Consider the following 14,321-nt stretch of genomic DNA (forward strand, 5'->3'; position numbering starts at 1 on the left):
CGCCCAGGTCTTGAGACGGAAACAACTGGAGGTCCCTCCCTCCACCTCCCACCCCTATCTCCTCCCTGGGCTCAACTCCATCACCTAAGCTGCCTGTTCTGCCTGGCCCAGTGTGGCCTTGGGCAAGTCAGTCCCTTGATAAAACAGAGTCAGGATTCCTGTGACTCCACCCCATGGAGAGCAGCTTGGACCCCAACACTACCTTGTGTGTGGGTGAGGCTCCTAGCAAGATGGCAACGGAAGATTCAAGTCAACCCCACCACTTCCCCCCCACACACTTCTCTGCCCTCAGCCCTGGGGGTGGGCCAGGGCCCCAAGACTTCCCACCTGGGCCCAATGCCCCGGAATCTATGTGTGTGTCCCCTTGGCCCTGAACACTGAGGACCTGCCCTGCCTGTGCCAGGTTCGAGAAGGGCCGCATCTACACATACATCGGTGAGGTGCTGGTGTCCGTAAACCCCTACCAGGAGCTGCCCCTGTACGGGCCAGAAGCCATTGCCAGGTACCAGGGCCGCGAGCTCTATGAGAGGCCACCCCACCTGTATGCTGTGGCCAACGCCGCCTACAGAGCAATGAAGCGCCGGTCCAGGGACACCTGCATTGTTATTTCAGGTACCTGCCTAGCATCCGGGGCCCAGGTGCCGGCCCACAACCTCCCTGGGTCCCAGTATTTTCATTTGTCAATGATGGTGTGGTGGTTGGAGTGCCTGGGAGTACGGGTGGGCACAGGGACCTGGTTAAGGGGGAGCAGCCAAAAATTCTGACTGTCCATCTGTTGGCAGGCGAGAGTGGGGCAGGGAAGACAGAAGCCAGCAAGCACATCATGCAATACATCGCAGCCGTTACCAACCCAAGCCAGCGGGCCGAGGTGGAGAGGTGAGGCCAGTGGGGTGGGGATGGTAGGGAAGGGCTGGCCTGTGTCTCGTGCCTGATGGAGGGCAAGAAACACAATGGAGTCCAGCTCAGGCCAAGTTCAGTGGCTGTCAGTAAGACTCTAAGTGACCCACAGCTAGGACCTCTCTACCCAAGTAGAGGCGAGGCCCAGCATAGGGGTGCCCTTCCTCTACGGATGGGAAAGGGAGGAGGTGAAGAGGGCCAACAGATAGGTGCTGGGCCCTCACGGGGACCCAATGGGAGCAGAGAGGTTGGCTGCCCGTAAGAAAAGCCCTCGATGCCAGGCCAGTGTCAGGGCTGGGCCAGAAACCCGGAAACCAGGACCTATCTACCTGCTGGCAGCTCACCAACAGGGATCTGTGGGAGCAGCTTCCTGTGTGAGAGCTCTGCCTCTTCCTGTTAAGATGGGGTAAGGTGGGGTTCGGGGTAGGATTGGGGTGGCAGCAGCGATGGAAATTCCCAAGCACACATGCCTGGCAGTGCCAAGTGTCCAGATCCAGCTCCTCACTGGGCTACAACTTTGGTCTGAGAAGGCGGGTCAATGCCTTTCAAGGCTCAAGGCTTCACAGTCACCAGCATGAGTGCCTGGCAGGTGCATTTCCCAGCATCTCAGAGTCAAGCGCCTGCAAGGGGCAGCGCAGGGTGGGACCGGCCCTCAGACTCCCTCTCCTCCTGTGATTGGGAAGCCTCAGGCAGCTATCCTGCATGGGGACACAGTCCCGAGTGCAAGGTCTTCGTGTCATAGTCCTGGCCCCTCTGCCTCCCCACTCCATGCAGGGTCAAGGACGTGCTGCTCAAGTCCACATGCGTGCTGGAGGCCTTCGGCAATGCTCGCACCAACCGCAACCACAACTCTAGCCGCTTTGGCAAGTACATGGACATCAACTTTGACTTCAAAGGAGACCCCGTGGGGGGACACATCCACAGCTACCTGCTGGAAAAGGTGGGCCCTGCTACCAAGACCCCGGGCAGGTGGGCTGCACACAGGCCTCTCTCAGGGGGACCAGGCAGAGCCGTCCCACCACGCTGACTCTCCTGGCCCTGGTGCCGTGGAGGCAGGAACAGACCTTCTCTGATGTCTCAGGTTCACAGGGCGGGGCTCCCTCCATAGCCAGGTCCACCGCCACCCCCTACCTGCCCTGTCCTGGGGGCTCTGGGACAGGTCCCTGGGATGGGGCCGGTCCCAGGCATGAGTCCAGCTGTCCGTTTCTCCACAGTCGCGGGTACTTAAGCAGCACGTAGGCGAAAGGAACTTCCACGCCTTCTATCAGGTGAGCCAAAGCTGGCAGGTGGGGACCTGCAAGGGGGGTCCTGTTGGCCCCACCCACAGTCCATTCCCCTCCCCTCCCCCTGTCTTTCCCCACCCCCATTGGGCTGGGAATTCCCTGGACATGGCAGTGTGTGTACCTCATCTGGCCCTGATGTGGGGTCTCCCTGGACCTGGGCAGGGAAGTGTCTACACTGTGTCTGACACTGAGGTGGTTTCTGGGCACTGATAGTGTCTACACTGGGTAAGACCCACTGAGAACTCAGGTGGTGTCTACACCATGTCTGACCTACTAAGGTGGGATCTCCTTGGATTTGGAGGTGGTATCTACATCCTTTCTGACTCACCAAAGTGGGTGCCTGGACACTGGCCATATTTACATATGTCTGATCACTGAAGTAGGTCCTCCCAGGAAACAGGCAGTTTCTACACAGTGTCTGACACCAAAATGGGATCTCCCTGGATTCTAGTGGTGTCTACACCGCATCGAGTGGGTTCTCCTCAGACTTGTTCAGAATCTACACCATGTCTGACCTAGAAGTGGGTCCTCCCTGGGCTCAGGCACTGTCCACACCATCACCGTGCTGACTCATACCATGCATTCGTTGGATCAGCAGTGGTTGAAGGATGCCATCTGTTTGTGGGTAGGGTGTATGGTGGGAGGGGGCATATCTTGGAGCTCAGGGGCCTAACAGAGGGATGTCTGGGTCCTCCAGGTGCTGCGGGGCTGTGAGGATGAGGAGCTGCAAGAACTACACCTTCAGAGAAACCCTGCAGTGTATAATTTCACGCGCCAGGGGGCGGGGCTCAATGTGAGTGGGGGCAGGGAGCCCAAGCTCTAGTCACTCCTAGTCCCAGGACCCTGGGGCTGGTGACCAGTGGCTTCAGCTGGGTCCAGGGTGGTATGAATGGCTCAGCAGGACTTGTGGGGCCTGATTCTGCAGGCTTTCAGTTGGAGGAATCAGGGCTCAGAGTGGGGAAGGGGTGCAATGGCGAGCAAGTGCACTGAGGCAGAGGAATTGAGGTTCAGTGTGGCAGTGGTGTGCTGAGCCCTTTCCCCCCCAGGTCCTGGACATCGATGAGAAGAGCCACCACCAGGCAGTGACGGAGGCCATGCGGGTGATCGGCTTCAGTCCTGAGGAGGTGGCCTCTGTGCACCGGATCCTGGCTGCTATACTGCACCTGGTGAGCCTGCCTGTGGGCACTGCAGCCACTTCCCCATGTGGTGCCCTGGCTGGGCACCTCCCGTGAAGGAGAAGACTGGCCTCTAACAACCCAGCAGTGTAACTGGCCCACTCCTCCCTCTGCTGAAACCCAAGTTGTTTCGATTATGGGTTCCCATAACGTGCCTGGTCCACATCTGGTAGTTTAGCCTGTACTTAGCAGGTAAGGGCAGTTTGGGCTCAGTAAAATGGAAACAGTGGCAGATTTTATCTTCTTGAGCTCCCAAATTACTGCAGACGGTGACTACAGCCATGAAATTAAAAGATGCTTGCTCCTTGAAAGAAAAGCTATGACAAACCTAGACAGCATATTAAAAAGCAGAGACATCACTCTGCCGACAAAGATCTATCTAGTCAAAGCTATGGTTTTTCCAGTAGTCATGTACAGATGTGAGAGTTGAACCATAAAGGCTAACCACCAAAGAACTGATGCTTTCAAACTGAACTGCTGGTCTTGAGAGTCCCTTGGACTGCAAGGAGATCAAACCAATCAAAGGAAATCAACTCTAAATTTTCATTGGAACCACTGATGTTGAAGCTGAAGCTCCAATACTTTGGCCACTTGATGCAAACAGCCAACTCATTGGAAAAGATCCTGATGCTGGGAAAGACTGAGGGCAGGAGGAGAAGGGGCAACAGAGGATGAGATGGTTGGATGGCATCACTGACTCAATGGACATGAGTTCGAGCAAACTCCGGGAGATGGAGAAGGACAGGGAAGCCTGGCATGCTGTAGTCCCTGGGGTTGAAAGAGTCAGACACAACTTAGTAACTGACAACAAACACACAGACCTGGCTCTTGCTTCTGTCACCTAAAAGTTGAGTGACTTTGGGCAGGTTACTCAGTGACTCTGAGCCTCTGCTCTCTCTCAGGAAACATGAGGTGTGGGCAGCACATAACCAGCTACAGGAGGACACGGTGGGCCCACTCACATGACATTCCCGGTGGGAAGCCTTGGGGAAGGCTTTGGTGTGCTCCAGGAGCAGCTCCCCATGCCCCTGCCTTCCCTTCCCTGGGCATAAGTGTACAGGCTCCTCTGAGACACAGAGCCTGACTCTTGACGATTTACCATCACCAGGGAAACATTGAGTTCGTGGAGCTGGAGAGCAACCTGGAGCAGGGGCGCCTGGCGGTGACCGAGGAAGTGCTGGTGGACCACGTGGCTGAGCTGACGGCCACACCCCGGGAGCTAGTGCTGCGCTGCCTACTAGCTCGCACTGTGGCCTCTGGAGGCAGGGAGGTCATTGAAAAGGGCCACACTGCAGCCGAGGCCAGCTATGCCCGGGATGCCTGTGCCAAGGTATTCTAGGGGGTGGGTGGGGAACCCCGGAGGCCTTCCCAGAGGAGACAAGGCCAGAGGCAGTCAGAAGCAGCTGGCTTTTTGCCTCTCCCCAGGCAGTGTACCAGCGACTATTTGAGTGGGTGGTGGACCGGATTAATCACGTCATGGAACCCCGGGACCGGGACCCCCGGCGTGACGGCAAGGACACAGTCATTGGTGTGCTGGACATCTATGGCTTTGAGGTGTTCCCCGTCAATAGGTGGGTAGTTCCGACACCACATCCCACACTCTGACCCCCGCCCCAACTCTTAGTCCTGGGGAGCTTGGCTGGGCAGAGGAACAGGATGCCTAGTGTCCATCATGGTTGGTCCTTGGCCCCTAGGCTCATGTCTTCAAGCCTGCTTCAGCTGTGCCACCACCCCTGGTGCCTGGGATGGCAAGAACTTGGCTTACTTCCCCTCACAGGGACTCCTCAATCCACTTCAGGGCACATGTGCTGGGTGGGCTAGGGAGTAGGGACCAGGTAAAAGAGCAGCCCAGAGTGAGAGATGCACCCCTATTGGCAGGCCACTGGGGTGCCTGGCTCCAGACCCCTCAGGCGATCTTCAGGGCATCTATCTGGGGGGATCCCTGCTATTCATTGGGCTTCCCTGATGGCCCAGATGATAAAGAATCCTCCTGCAATGTGGAAGACCTGGGTTTGATCCCTGGGTTGGGAAGATACCCTGGAGGAGAGCATAACAACCCACTCCAATATTCTTGCCTGGAGACTTCCATGGACAGAGGAGCCTGGCAGGCTACAGTCCACGGGGTCACAAAGAGTTGGACACAACTGAGCGACTAAGCACAGCACAGCACAGCTGCTATTGGTTGCACTCACTCTCCACAGAGCCAAAGCCTTAGTGTGGGTGGTCGAGGCATGACTCTGAACGGCCCTTCTGCCCACCCCTCCTCCAGCTTCGAGCAGTTCTGCATCAATTACTGTAATGAGAAGCTGCAGCAGCTCTTCATCCAGCTCATCCTGAAGCAGGAGCAGGAGGAATATGAGCGGGAGGGCATCGCCTGGCAGACTGTGGGTGCCCGGCCCTCCCTGCACCCGCGGGTCCCGGGTGGGAGGGAGATGGGGGGAGGGACGGTGCTGGGTCGGCGGGTGTGCAGAGGAGGGCTGCAAGATGTGGACACTGGGCAGGAACACAGGCAGGAGGCTGGCGGACAGGGCTCGGGAGCTGCCGTGCTTGCCTGCCGCAGGTGGAGTACTTCAACAACGCCACCATCGTGGACCTGGTGGAGCGGCCCCACCGGGGCATCCTCGCTGTGCTGGATGAGGCCTGCAGCACTGCGGGCCCCATCACTGACCGGATCTTCCTGCAGACCCTGGACACACACCACCGCCACCACCCACACTATACCAGCCGCCAGGTGCCCCTCTGCCCCTGTGGTCTCCCCACCCTGTGCCCGTCCAGCTGGTCCCGGCACTGGCGGGCACCCCACGGTGCCACACTGCCTGTCTTGGGGTGGGTAGGGGGTCTTGGTGGTGGCTCAGCCTCCTCTGCAGGGCTGTCTCCCCTTTCTCCCCTAGATCCCCCCACACCTTCTAGGTCTTGACCTGTGCTGTCCCCATCCATAGCTCTGCCCCACAGACAAGACCATGGAGTTTGGCCGAGACTTCCGGATCAAGCACTATGCAGGGGATGTCACGTAAGGGGCCCCCACTGGGCATCTGGTCCCCCCCCCCACCGCCCCCTCCCCTTTTTAAGACACTGGAAATATGCTCTTCACCAGATTCACAAATGAGAAATATCAATTAGGGCTTTTAAGATAGTGATTCTTAGCCCTGGCTGCATCCTAGAATCTTCTGGGCAGCTTTAAAAAAGAAAAAGCCAATTTCTGGTAGAGCGGCTGGAGACTCAGAGGTGCAGCTAGGGTGGGACCTCTGTTCTGAGCCCAGGGCCAGTACTTTTATTTTTAAAAAATTCTTTCTTTCTTTATTGGCTGTGCTGGATTTTTGTTGCTGTGTGGACGTTTCTCTAGTTGCAGAGAGCAGGGGATACTCTCTAGTTTCAGTGCACAGGCTTCCCACTGTAGTGGCTTCTCTTGTTGCAGAGCACAGGCTCTAGGGTCCACAGCCTTCAGTGGTTGCAGCTCCCAGGCTCAACAGTTGTGGAGTATGGGTTTAGCTGCTCTGTGGCACGTGGGATGTTCCCAGACCAGGGACTAAACCCACGTCCCCTGCATTGGCAGGCAGATTCTTTACCACTGAGCATCAGGAAAGCCCTGGGGCCAGTTCTTGTCACCTTTTGTCAGCGAGGAGGAGCAGAGAGGCCAGATGATGTGTTTCTAATGAGCTCCCAGGCGAGGTGGACATGGCCAGTCCTCAGGCCACACACTGAGCACCAAAGTCCCTAGTGTCTTCCAGAAGTGGCCATGATTATTATTAATTCCCCTGTCACACATCTCACCCGGAATTGGATCTGAGGTGACTCACAGAGAAAGACACAAGTCTCCCACGTGTCCTTCATGAGGAGAAGAAATAGAATCGAAAAGACGAAGCTGCCAGGAGTCAGATCCCATGGCCCTGAGACTTTCTAGGAACTGCAAGTGAAGCCAAGATTTTGGCACTGAGCTTTCTAGCAAAGGCTAGAATGATGAATCTGAGGTCCTCCAGGCCAAGGAGCCAAACAGACCAATGACTCAGGATTTCCTGGTTGTAACTGCAGTCGCTGACATTTATTTATGGAAACTCAGTAGGCACTGTTCTGAGGGTGTGATGTCTACTGAGGCACAGAGAGTTTAAGTCACTTGTCCCAGATCACACAGCATGTATGTGCTAAAGCCAGGATTCAGTGATGCAACATTTGGCTCCGTGGGCATAACCCCTTGACTCATCTTTCAGGAGAGAAACTTCTGAGGGAAGAGGTCTTATATGATGAGAGGGAAAGCAGACAGGAGAGGGGAAGGAAGAGGAGCACGTGAGGAGAAAGGAAGGGAGGCTGACCAGATGGGAGGAGGGGGAGGGGCATACTAGGGGGTCAGAAGCCCCTTACCTCCTCACTGGCCCTCCCCCGGACCTCCCCCAGGTACTCCGTGGAGGGCTTCATTGATAAGAACAGAGACTTCCTCTTCCAGGACTTCAAGCGTCTGCTGTACAACAGGTGAGAGGGGCTCTCTGGGCATGTGTGTGGATGCCAGACAGTGAAGGCCCAGGCACTCTGGCTGGAAGGGCCTTCAGACACTCGGTCTGACCCTCACAGCCCAAGGTCTTGAAGTTTACACATGGCCAAGCTTGGGTGGGGGCTGTCCTCCTGGAGGGCATCTGGGCATGCGGCCTATGTCCACAGCAAGGATCCCACCCTGCGGGCCATGTGGCCAGATGGGCAGCAGGACATCACAGAGGTGACCAAGCGCCCCCTGACGGCCGGCACACTCTTCAAGAACTCCATGGTGGCCCTGGTGGAAAACCTGGCCTCCAAGGTACGGCCCCCCCCACCTTGAATCTGGATCCTTCCAGATCCTTCTGTCTGTGCCTGGATGTTAGGCTGGGTCCTCCATTGCCTTTGTGCATCATAAGAGGGTGTTCCTTTCCTGTCTGCTGTGAGCCATACCTCCTCCAGCAGAAAGGGACCTGCCACTGCTCAGGTTACGATGCCCTGAGCCGGGCCAAGGCTTGAGTAAACACAAGATCCTTGTAGCCTTCCCCTGGCCCCATTGCTTCTCAGGGATGGGCTAGGGGAGACCTCACCCAGAACTTGAGTTGGCCCAGCCCTGGTCCTGCCTGGAGCCAGGATTAGTTTTCTGGAAGCTGGAGGCACCAGGACAAGAAAGTGGCACTCACATCTTGCAGAAATTGGGGCCCAAAGTCAGAGAGGGCAGCGGGAGGATGCCAGGGCCAGCTTAATAGTAGAATGTCCAGAGACTCTGCAGGGCCTCTGGGAAGGCAAGAGGAAGGGCTGAGGGGCTCTGCTGCACTGTCAGGACCTGAATGTGGGCCAGCACCCTGCCCACACCCAGCACTGGAGCTCCCAGGTCCCATTCTGCCCACCATGCCCTCATCCCCACTCTCCTCCTGGCTGGCCTTGCCCTTCTGCCTGCCCTTGGTCCCTGGGCCTCCCTGTCCCCCTGAGAGATCCTCTACCCTATGGATGGCAGCATGGGAGGGATAGAGACAGGCCTGAGCTCCTCACTGCCCCTGTCCAGTAACTGAGTAACTGTAGGGCTGTGACACTGGCCTCTCCGAGTGTCCTTTGTCCTCACAGGAGCCCTTCTACGTCCGCTGTATCAAGCCCAATGAGGACAAGGTGGCCGGGAAGCTGGACGAGGGCCACTGTCGCCACCAAGTCGCGTACCTGGGGCTGCTGGAGAACGTGAGGGTCCGCAGGGCAGGCTTCGCTTCCCGCCAGCCCTATCCTCGATTCCTGCTCAGGTACGGCCCCTTCTCCCGTGGCGGGGGATTGGTCCTTGAGAAGTTCCATCAGCCGGCAGGGGGTGCCCAAAGCAACGAGCGCTTTTCAGACGTCAGTGCGGAAGCCTGCAGGATGCTGCTGACCCTGGGACACTGCCAGTCTTGGAGGCCCCTCGCGTGACACAAGGGGTGGGACTAGGCAGGGTGGACTGAGGTGGGCGTGGCAAGGAGGGGTGTGGGCGTGGCACGGGGTGTGGGCGTGGCAGGGAGCTGGCGTTGGAGTGGGAGTGGCTTCGGGGAAAGGGTCGGAGGGAGGAGGGGGAGGAGAGGAGGAGGGAGAGGGTCGGGGGAGGAGAGGGGAGGAGGATGGGGTTTAAGTCCACACCCCTCCCCAGGGCCCAGCGCCCACAGCCCGGTCCTGCCGTGACAGGTATAAGATGACCTGTGAGTACACGTGGCCGAATCATCTCCTGGGCTCCGATAAGGCGGCCGTGGGCGCTCTCCTGGAGCAGCATGGGCTGCAGGGGGACGTGGCCTTTGGCCACAGCAAGCTCTTCATCCGATCGCCCCGGACGCTGGTCACGCTGGAGCAGAGCCGCGCCTGTCTCATCCCCATCATCGTGCTGCTGCTGCAGAAGGTGCGGCCGGCTGGACGCCCGCCAGGGCCGGTGTAGAGAGGGGCCGGAGAGCGCTCTGAGCATTACTTGGGGGTAGGGGAGAGATGGGTGTGCACCACTCGAGGCGGGGGTGCTGTGCGTGCACTGAGGGGACCACAGACACTGTTCCAAGTACTAGAGAAGTCCCCTGCTCACAGGTGACAAACGGAGATTGAAACTGACAAGCAAAAAGTTTGGATTTCTGTTCAGGTCACCTCTGTCCTGTGGCCACCAGCCTCAGGCCCAGGTGCTCAAAACAAGATAATCAGGAATCTGGCTCCTTTACTTTCTTCTTTTCCCTTCCTTTCTTCCATTTGTCCTAAAATATTTCAAACCTGGAGAAAATCGGGCAGAATGGTGTACTAAATTCCCACACTCTGACTGCCCTGCCTTATGACCCCTGTGGTTTTGTGTAGACACCTCACCTTCATTCCCATTATTTTGAATCAAGTCATTTAGTTTATAATCATTTCAGTATGTCTTTCCAAAGGATAAGGACTCTCCCACCTCTTCTCATAACATTTTACTTAAACATTTCAAACCTATAGAAACTGGAAAGATTCGTACAATGTACCATTCACCTGGATAGCTACAGTTATGTGTTTTCACCCACTGCTCCATCTCTGTCTGTCTTTATCTCTCTCCACATCCACATACAGATACCCATATATTTGTATTTTTTCCCTAGCCACATAAAGTAATGACCTCTAAATCCTTTATCAGGTGTGTATTCTGAGAACAAGGACATTCCCCTTTATAATCACACCGACATTAGCCCATTCAAGAAAACTAACACTGATAAAATATAACCTACATAGCTGAATATCTAACATGTAGGCCGTATTCAAATTTCCGAAAGAAATTTGAATGGGTTCCACTATGACCCGTTATGTCTTTTAAAAACCCAGAATCCAATGAATGATGACACGTTGCATTTTGTTGTTACCTCTGATATCTCCTCTAACACACAGGGTTATTTTTAAGAACATGACACAATACCACACCATCCCAGAAATAGGATTTAGAAAGTTGTTACTGACTTCCTGTGTCCCGTCCAGTCAGTAACCACATGTCCCCAGTCATATCCTCAGTCTGTTCAAGTCAGGTTTTAATCTGTGAGTTCACTGGGCTGCTTACCTTGTAGGGTCTCCAGTCTGGGTCTGATGGTCACATTCTCAGGGTACCCCTCCAATTTGGGGTCTCCCCATATGAGGGAGGGGCTTCCCTGGTGGATTAGATGGTAAAGAATCCACCTGCAATGTGGGATACCTGGGTTTAATCCCTGGGTTGGGAAGATCCCCTGGAGAAGGGCATGGCAACCCACTCCAGTATTCTTGCCTAGAGAATCCCCATGGACAGAGGAGCTTTGAGGGCTACAGTCCATAGGGTCACAAAGAATGGGGCACGACTGAGAGACTAAGCACAGCACAGCAGCACATGTGAGGGAGGTGGGGCCTGGCACGGCCTGACGGAGCACCACCTCCTACCGGCTCCCCAGGCATGGCGGGGCACGCTGGCCAGGAGGCGCTGCCGGCGACTGAGGGCCATCTACACCATCATGCGCTGCTTCCGGAGGCACAAGGTGCGTGCTCACCTGACAGAGCTGCAGCGGCGATTCCAGGCTGCGCGGCAGCCCCCGCACTATGGCCGTGACCTCGTCTGGCCCCCACCACCCACCGTGCTGCAGCCTTTCCAGGACATCTGCCAGGCCCTCTTCTCCAGGTACTTGCTCTCCGCCCCACCCACCTTGGTCTTTTCCACTCAGCTAGAGCCCATTGAACACCTGGACCAGGTCATCTGAACCCCACAGAGCCAGCTAGGAGACACACAGTCCCATTGGATAAACAGGAAGACAGAGGGCTGTGCGCATCCGTTGACAGCCTACACCTCACAACCGCTATAAGATTCCTAATGTCTCCAGCACCATTCTGGACATCTGGAGGGCTTGCAGGCCTTTATCTCCTTCCTAGGGCCCTGCAGGGTGGGTAGTGGGTTGAAGCTAGAAGTGGGGGAAACTCTGTAACTGAGCCAGGCTTTGAAGGCTGAGTTAGGAATTCTTTAGGACAAGGTGTGAAGGGCAACCAGTGTGCTCAGAACAGGAGAGGCCACCTTCCATTGAGACCAGGGAGGCTGGGACACAGAAGTCGGCCAGTGCCAGGCTGAGGGGCTTGGCCTTCTCCTACTGGGGTAAAGGACGTGAAAAGTCCTTAACATGTGTTCTCAGGAAAGGGAGCAGAACCAGGAGTGGGGAGGGGCAAGGCCTTCACAGCGGTCCATCTGACTACCTGGCCCTCTCCAGGTGGCGGGCCCGGCAGCTGGTGAAGAACATCCCGCCTTCGGACATGGCTCAGATCAAGGCCAAGGTGGCTGCCATGGCGGCCCTGCAGGAGCTACGGCAGGACTGGGGCTGCCGGCGGGCCTGGGCCCGGGACTACTTGTCCTCCGTAAGTGCGGGGCTGCAGGGGCTGGCTGCCAGGAAGGGGCTCCAGGCTGAGACCTTGCCTGTGTCCACCTTAGCTGTCCTGTCTCTGGGCCTGGCTGTCCTGTGGGCTGTCCCCCTGTGTCCTTGCCCCTTGCCTCCACAGTTTAAGGGTTTTCACTCAGAACCAGCTGACGTAGGCTTTACTGAGAGCCTCCTCTACCCTACTCCCACTCCCTTTCCTCCGTTCTCAACCCCCCCATTCTCAGGCACAGACCCCCTTGTTAGGCACAGCCCCCTGACCAGAACCGAACACTGTGGCTCCCGTTGGCCCACATGGGCTCTGTGAGTGGCCCCCTCGCCCAGTTCTGCAGGGGCCAAAGCCTCAGGGGTGTGAGGTTGGCCCAAATGAATGGCTTAGCATGGAGGAGCCAGGTCTTGCCAGGCCCCTTCCATCTCAGTGTCTATCCAGGCCTGGCCTGAGGAGCTGGGTGGGTGAATGGGTGTGGGGGGCTCAGACGTGTGCCTAGAACCTTAGGGCTGCAGAGGTCTGTGTGGTGGGCTTCAGGGAACCCAGCGTGGTGGCTGGGCCCACTGGGAGGCCCGTGCATGACATGATGAGGTTTTCTGAGGTCAAGGATAGCTGTGCGGATTCATTAAGAGTCGTGGTCAATCACGCATGGTCCCACGACCTCACCCTAAGCAACCCCCAACTGTCCCCAGGCCACAGACAACCCCACAGCCTCAGGCCTGTTTGCTCAGCGACTGAAGACGCTTCGGGAAAAAGACGGCTTTGGGGCCGTGCTCTTCTCCAGCCACGTCAGAAAGGTGAGCAGTGGGTTCAGGGCTGCTGGCTGATGACAGCCCTGGTTCAGGCCCAGCTAAGAGGTTTCACAACTACTCTTGAACTTCAAAAACTTCAGCTCCAACCCAGTTAGTGAGAGAATGGCTTCACAGAGGGGAGGCCTCCAGCCACACCTCCTGGGGAGCCCCCCCGGGCCAGGCAGTGACCCTGAAACCACCCGTCCTACAGGTGAATCGCTTCAACAAAAGCCGGGACCGGGCACTGTTGCTCACAGATCGGCACCTCTACAAGCTGGAGCCAGGCCGGCAGTACCGGGTGATGCGGGCCGTGCCCCTGGATGCGGTGAGTCCTGTGGGAGGGCAGAGGCATTCGCCGGGCTCCAGCGGGCCCAGTGTCCTGCTGGGCACTGCTGCTGGGCCCCTCCCCTCAGGCCTCCCTGGGATGACCAGAGCTATCTAGAACTCAGCATCGGCTCAGGATGGCAGCTTCCCCTCAGCCCCCACTGAACAGCCTGCCCATGGGTGTAGGGCCCCAAACTCCATGCTCAGCCTGCTCACCCTCCTCCTGCTCTACTCTTGGGCAGAGCCAAACGGCCCCTCTTCCCCACATCTGCGCCTGAGCCTGCCTGGGGTCCTCCCTACCTGGACCACATGGTCCTGGCTGCAGTGTGTGGCTGCCACCCATGGGACCCTGTCCCTTCCCTTCACCCCTCTGCCCAGCTCTATGGCCCACTACTCCCTGGAGTTACAGCTCATACTCCCTCAGGACAAGGGGCAACCCAGGGCAGAAACTGAGGCTGGGGGTCCCTATAACTCTCAGGATGAGGGACCATCTGGTACCATGGCCACTACCAGTGTGGATATTTTAAATACAATTGACAAGTAGAGAAAAATGAAAGTTCAGCTTCTTAGTTGCACCAGCACATTCAGGTGCTAGAAAGCTATAGGTGAGCAATGGTGCCATGTTAGACTTCGCAGATCTAGAATATTCCATCACGGCAAAAGTCCTCTTGTGCGGTGCACCTTGCCCAACCCTCTCCTTAATGGGCAGGACCAGAAAGGGAGGAAGGGGACCTAGAGGGGACAGCAGGACTGTAGAGCCTGCAGGGAGGATGGAGGACTGGAGCTCGAAGAGGTTTTCCGAAGAGGGCAGAGTGCTGGGAGGGGAAGACAGCTGGGCGGACATGTGTTCCTGGGATGCTGGGGCCCTCCAGAATGCAAGGTCGGGGTGGAGGGCCTGCTGCACCCCTCACCCTGCGACCCTGCCCCCCTCAGGTGACCGGGCTGAGCGTGACCAGCGGGCGGGACCAGCTGGTGGTGCTGCATGCGCGGGGCTATGACGACCTGGTGGTGTGTCTGCACCGCTCCCCGCCGCC

General features: G+C 57.2%; 1 protein-coding gene across 1 annotated transcript in view; it reads left to right on the forward strand.

Moving 5' to 3' along the window:
• Positions 1–14,321, forward strand: part of MYO1G (myosin IG) — a 16,136-nt gene that overhangs the window by 1,373 nt on the left and 442 nt on the right. The window contains exons 2-21 of the mRNA XM_010829035.1: positions 404–612; positions 783–876; positions 1,672–1,837; positions 2,112–2,165; positions 2,878–2,973; positions 3,227–3,346; positions 4,464–4,685; positions 4,781–4,926; positions 5,625–5,739; positions 5,916–6,086; positions 6,295–6,365; positions 7,745–7,819; positions 8,006–8,138; positions 8,921–9,087; positions 9,497–9,704; positions 11,221–11,444; positions 12,022–12,166; positions 12,865–12,969; positions 13,175–13,288; positions 14,221–14,321. Coding sequence (XP_010827337.1) covers positions 404–612; positions 783–876; positions 1,672–1,837; positions 2,112–2,165; positions 2,878–2,973; positions 3,227–3,346; positions 4,464–4,685; positions 4,781–4,926; positions 5,625–5,739; positions 5,916–6,086; positions 6,295–6,365; positions 7,745–7,819; positions 8,006–8,138; positions 8,921–9,087; positions 9,497–9,704; positions 11,221–11,444; positions 12,022–12,166; positions 12,865–12,969; positions 13,175–13,288; positions 14,221–14,321 — 2,736 coding nt within the window. The remainder of the gene's footprint in view (positions 1–403; positions 613–782; positions 877–1,671; positions 1,838–2,111; positions 2,166–2,877; positions 2,974–3,226; positions 3,347–4,463; positions 4,686–4,780; positions 4,927–5,624; positions 5,740–5,915; positions 6,087–6,294; positions 6,366–7,744; positions 7,820–8,005; positions 8,139–8,920; positions 9,088–9,496; positions 9,705–11,220; positions 11,445–12,021; positions 12,167–12,864; positions 12,970–13,174; positions 13,289–14,220) is intronic.

The sequence above is a fragment of the Bison bison genome, unplaced genomic scaffold, assembly GCF_000754665.1.
Source record: "Bison bison bison isolate TAMUID 2011002044 unplaced genomic scaffold, Bison_UMD1.0 scf7180017864499, whole genome shotgun sequence".
Lineage (NCBI taxonomy): Eukaryota > Metazoa > Chordata > Mammalia > Artiodactyla > Bovidae > Bison > Bison bison.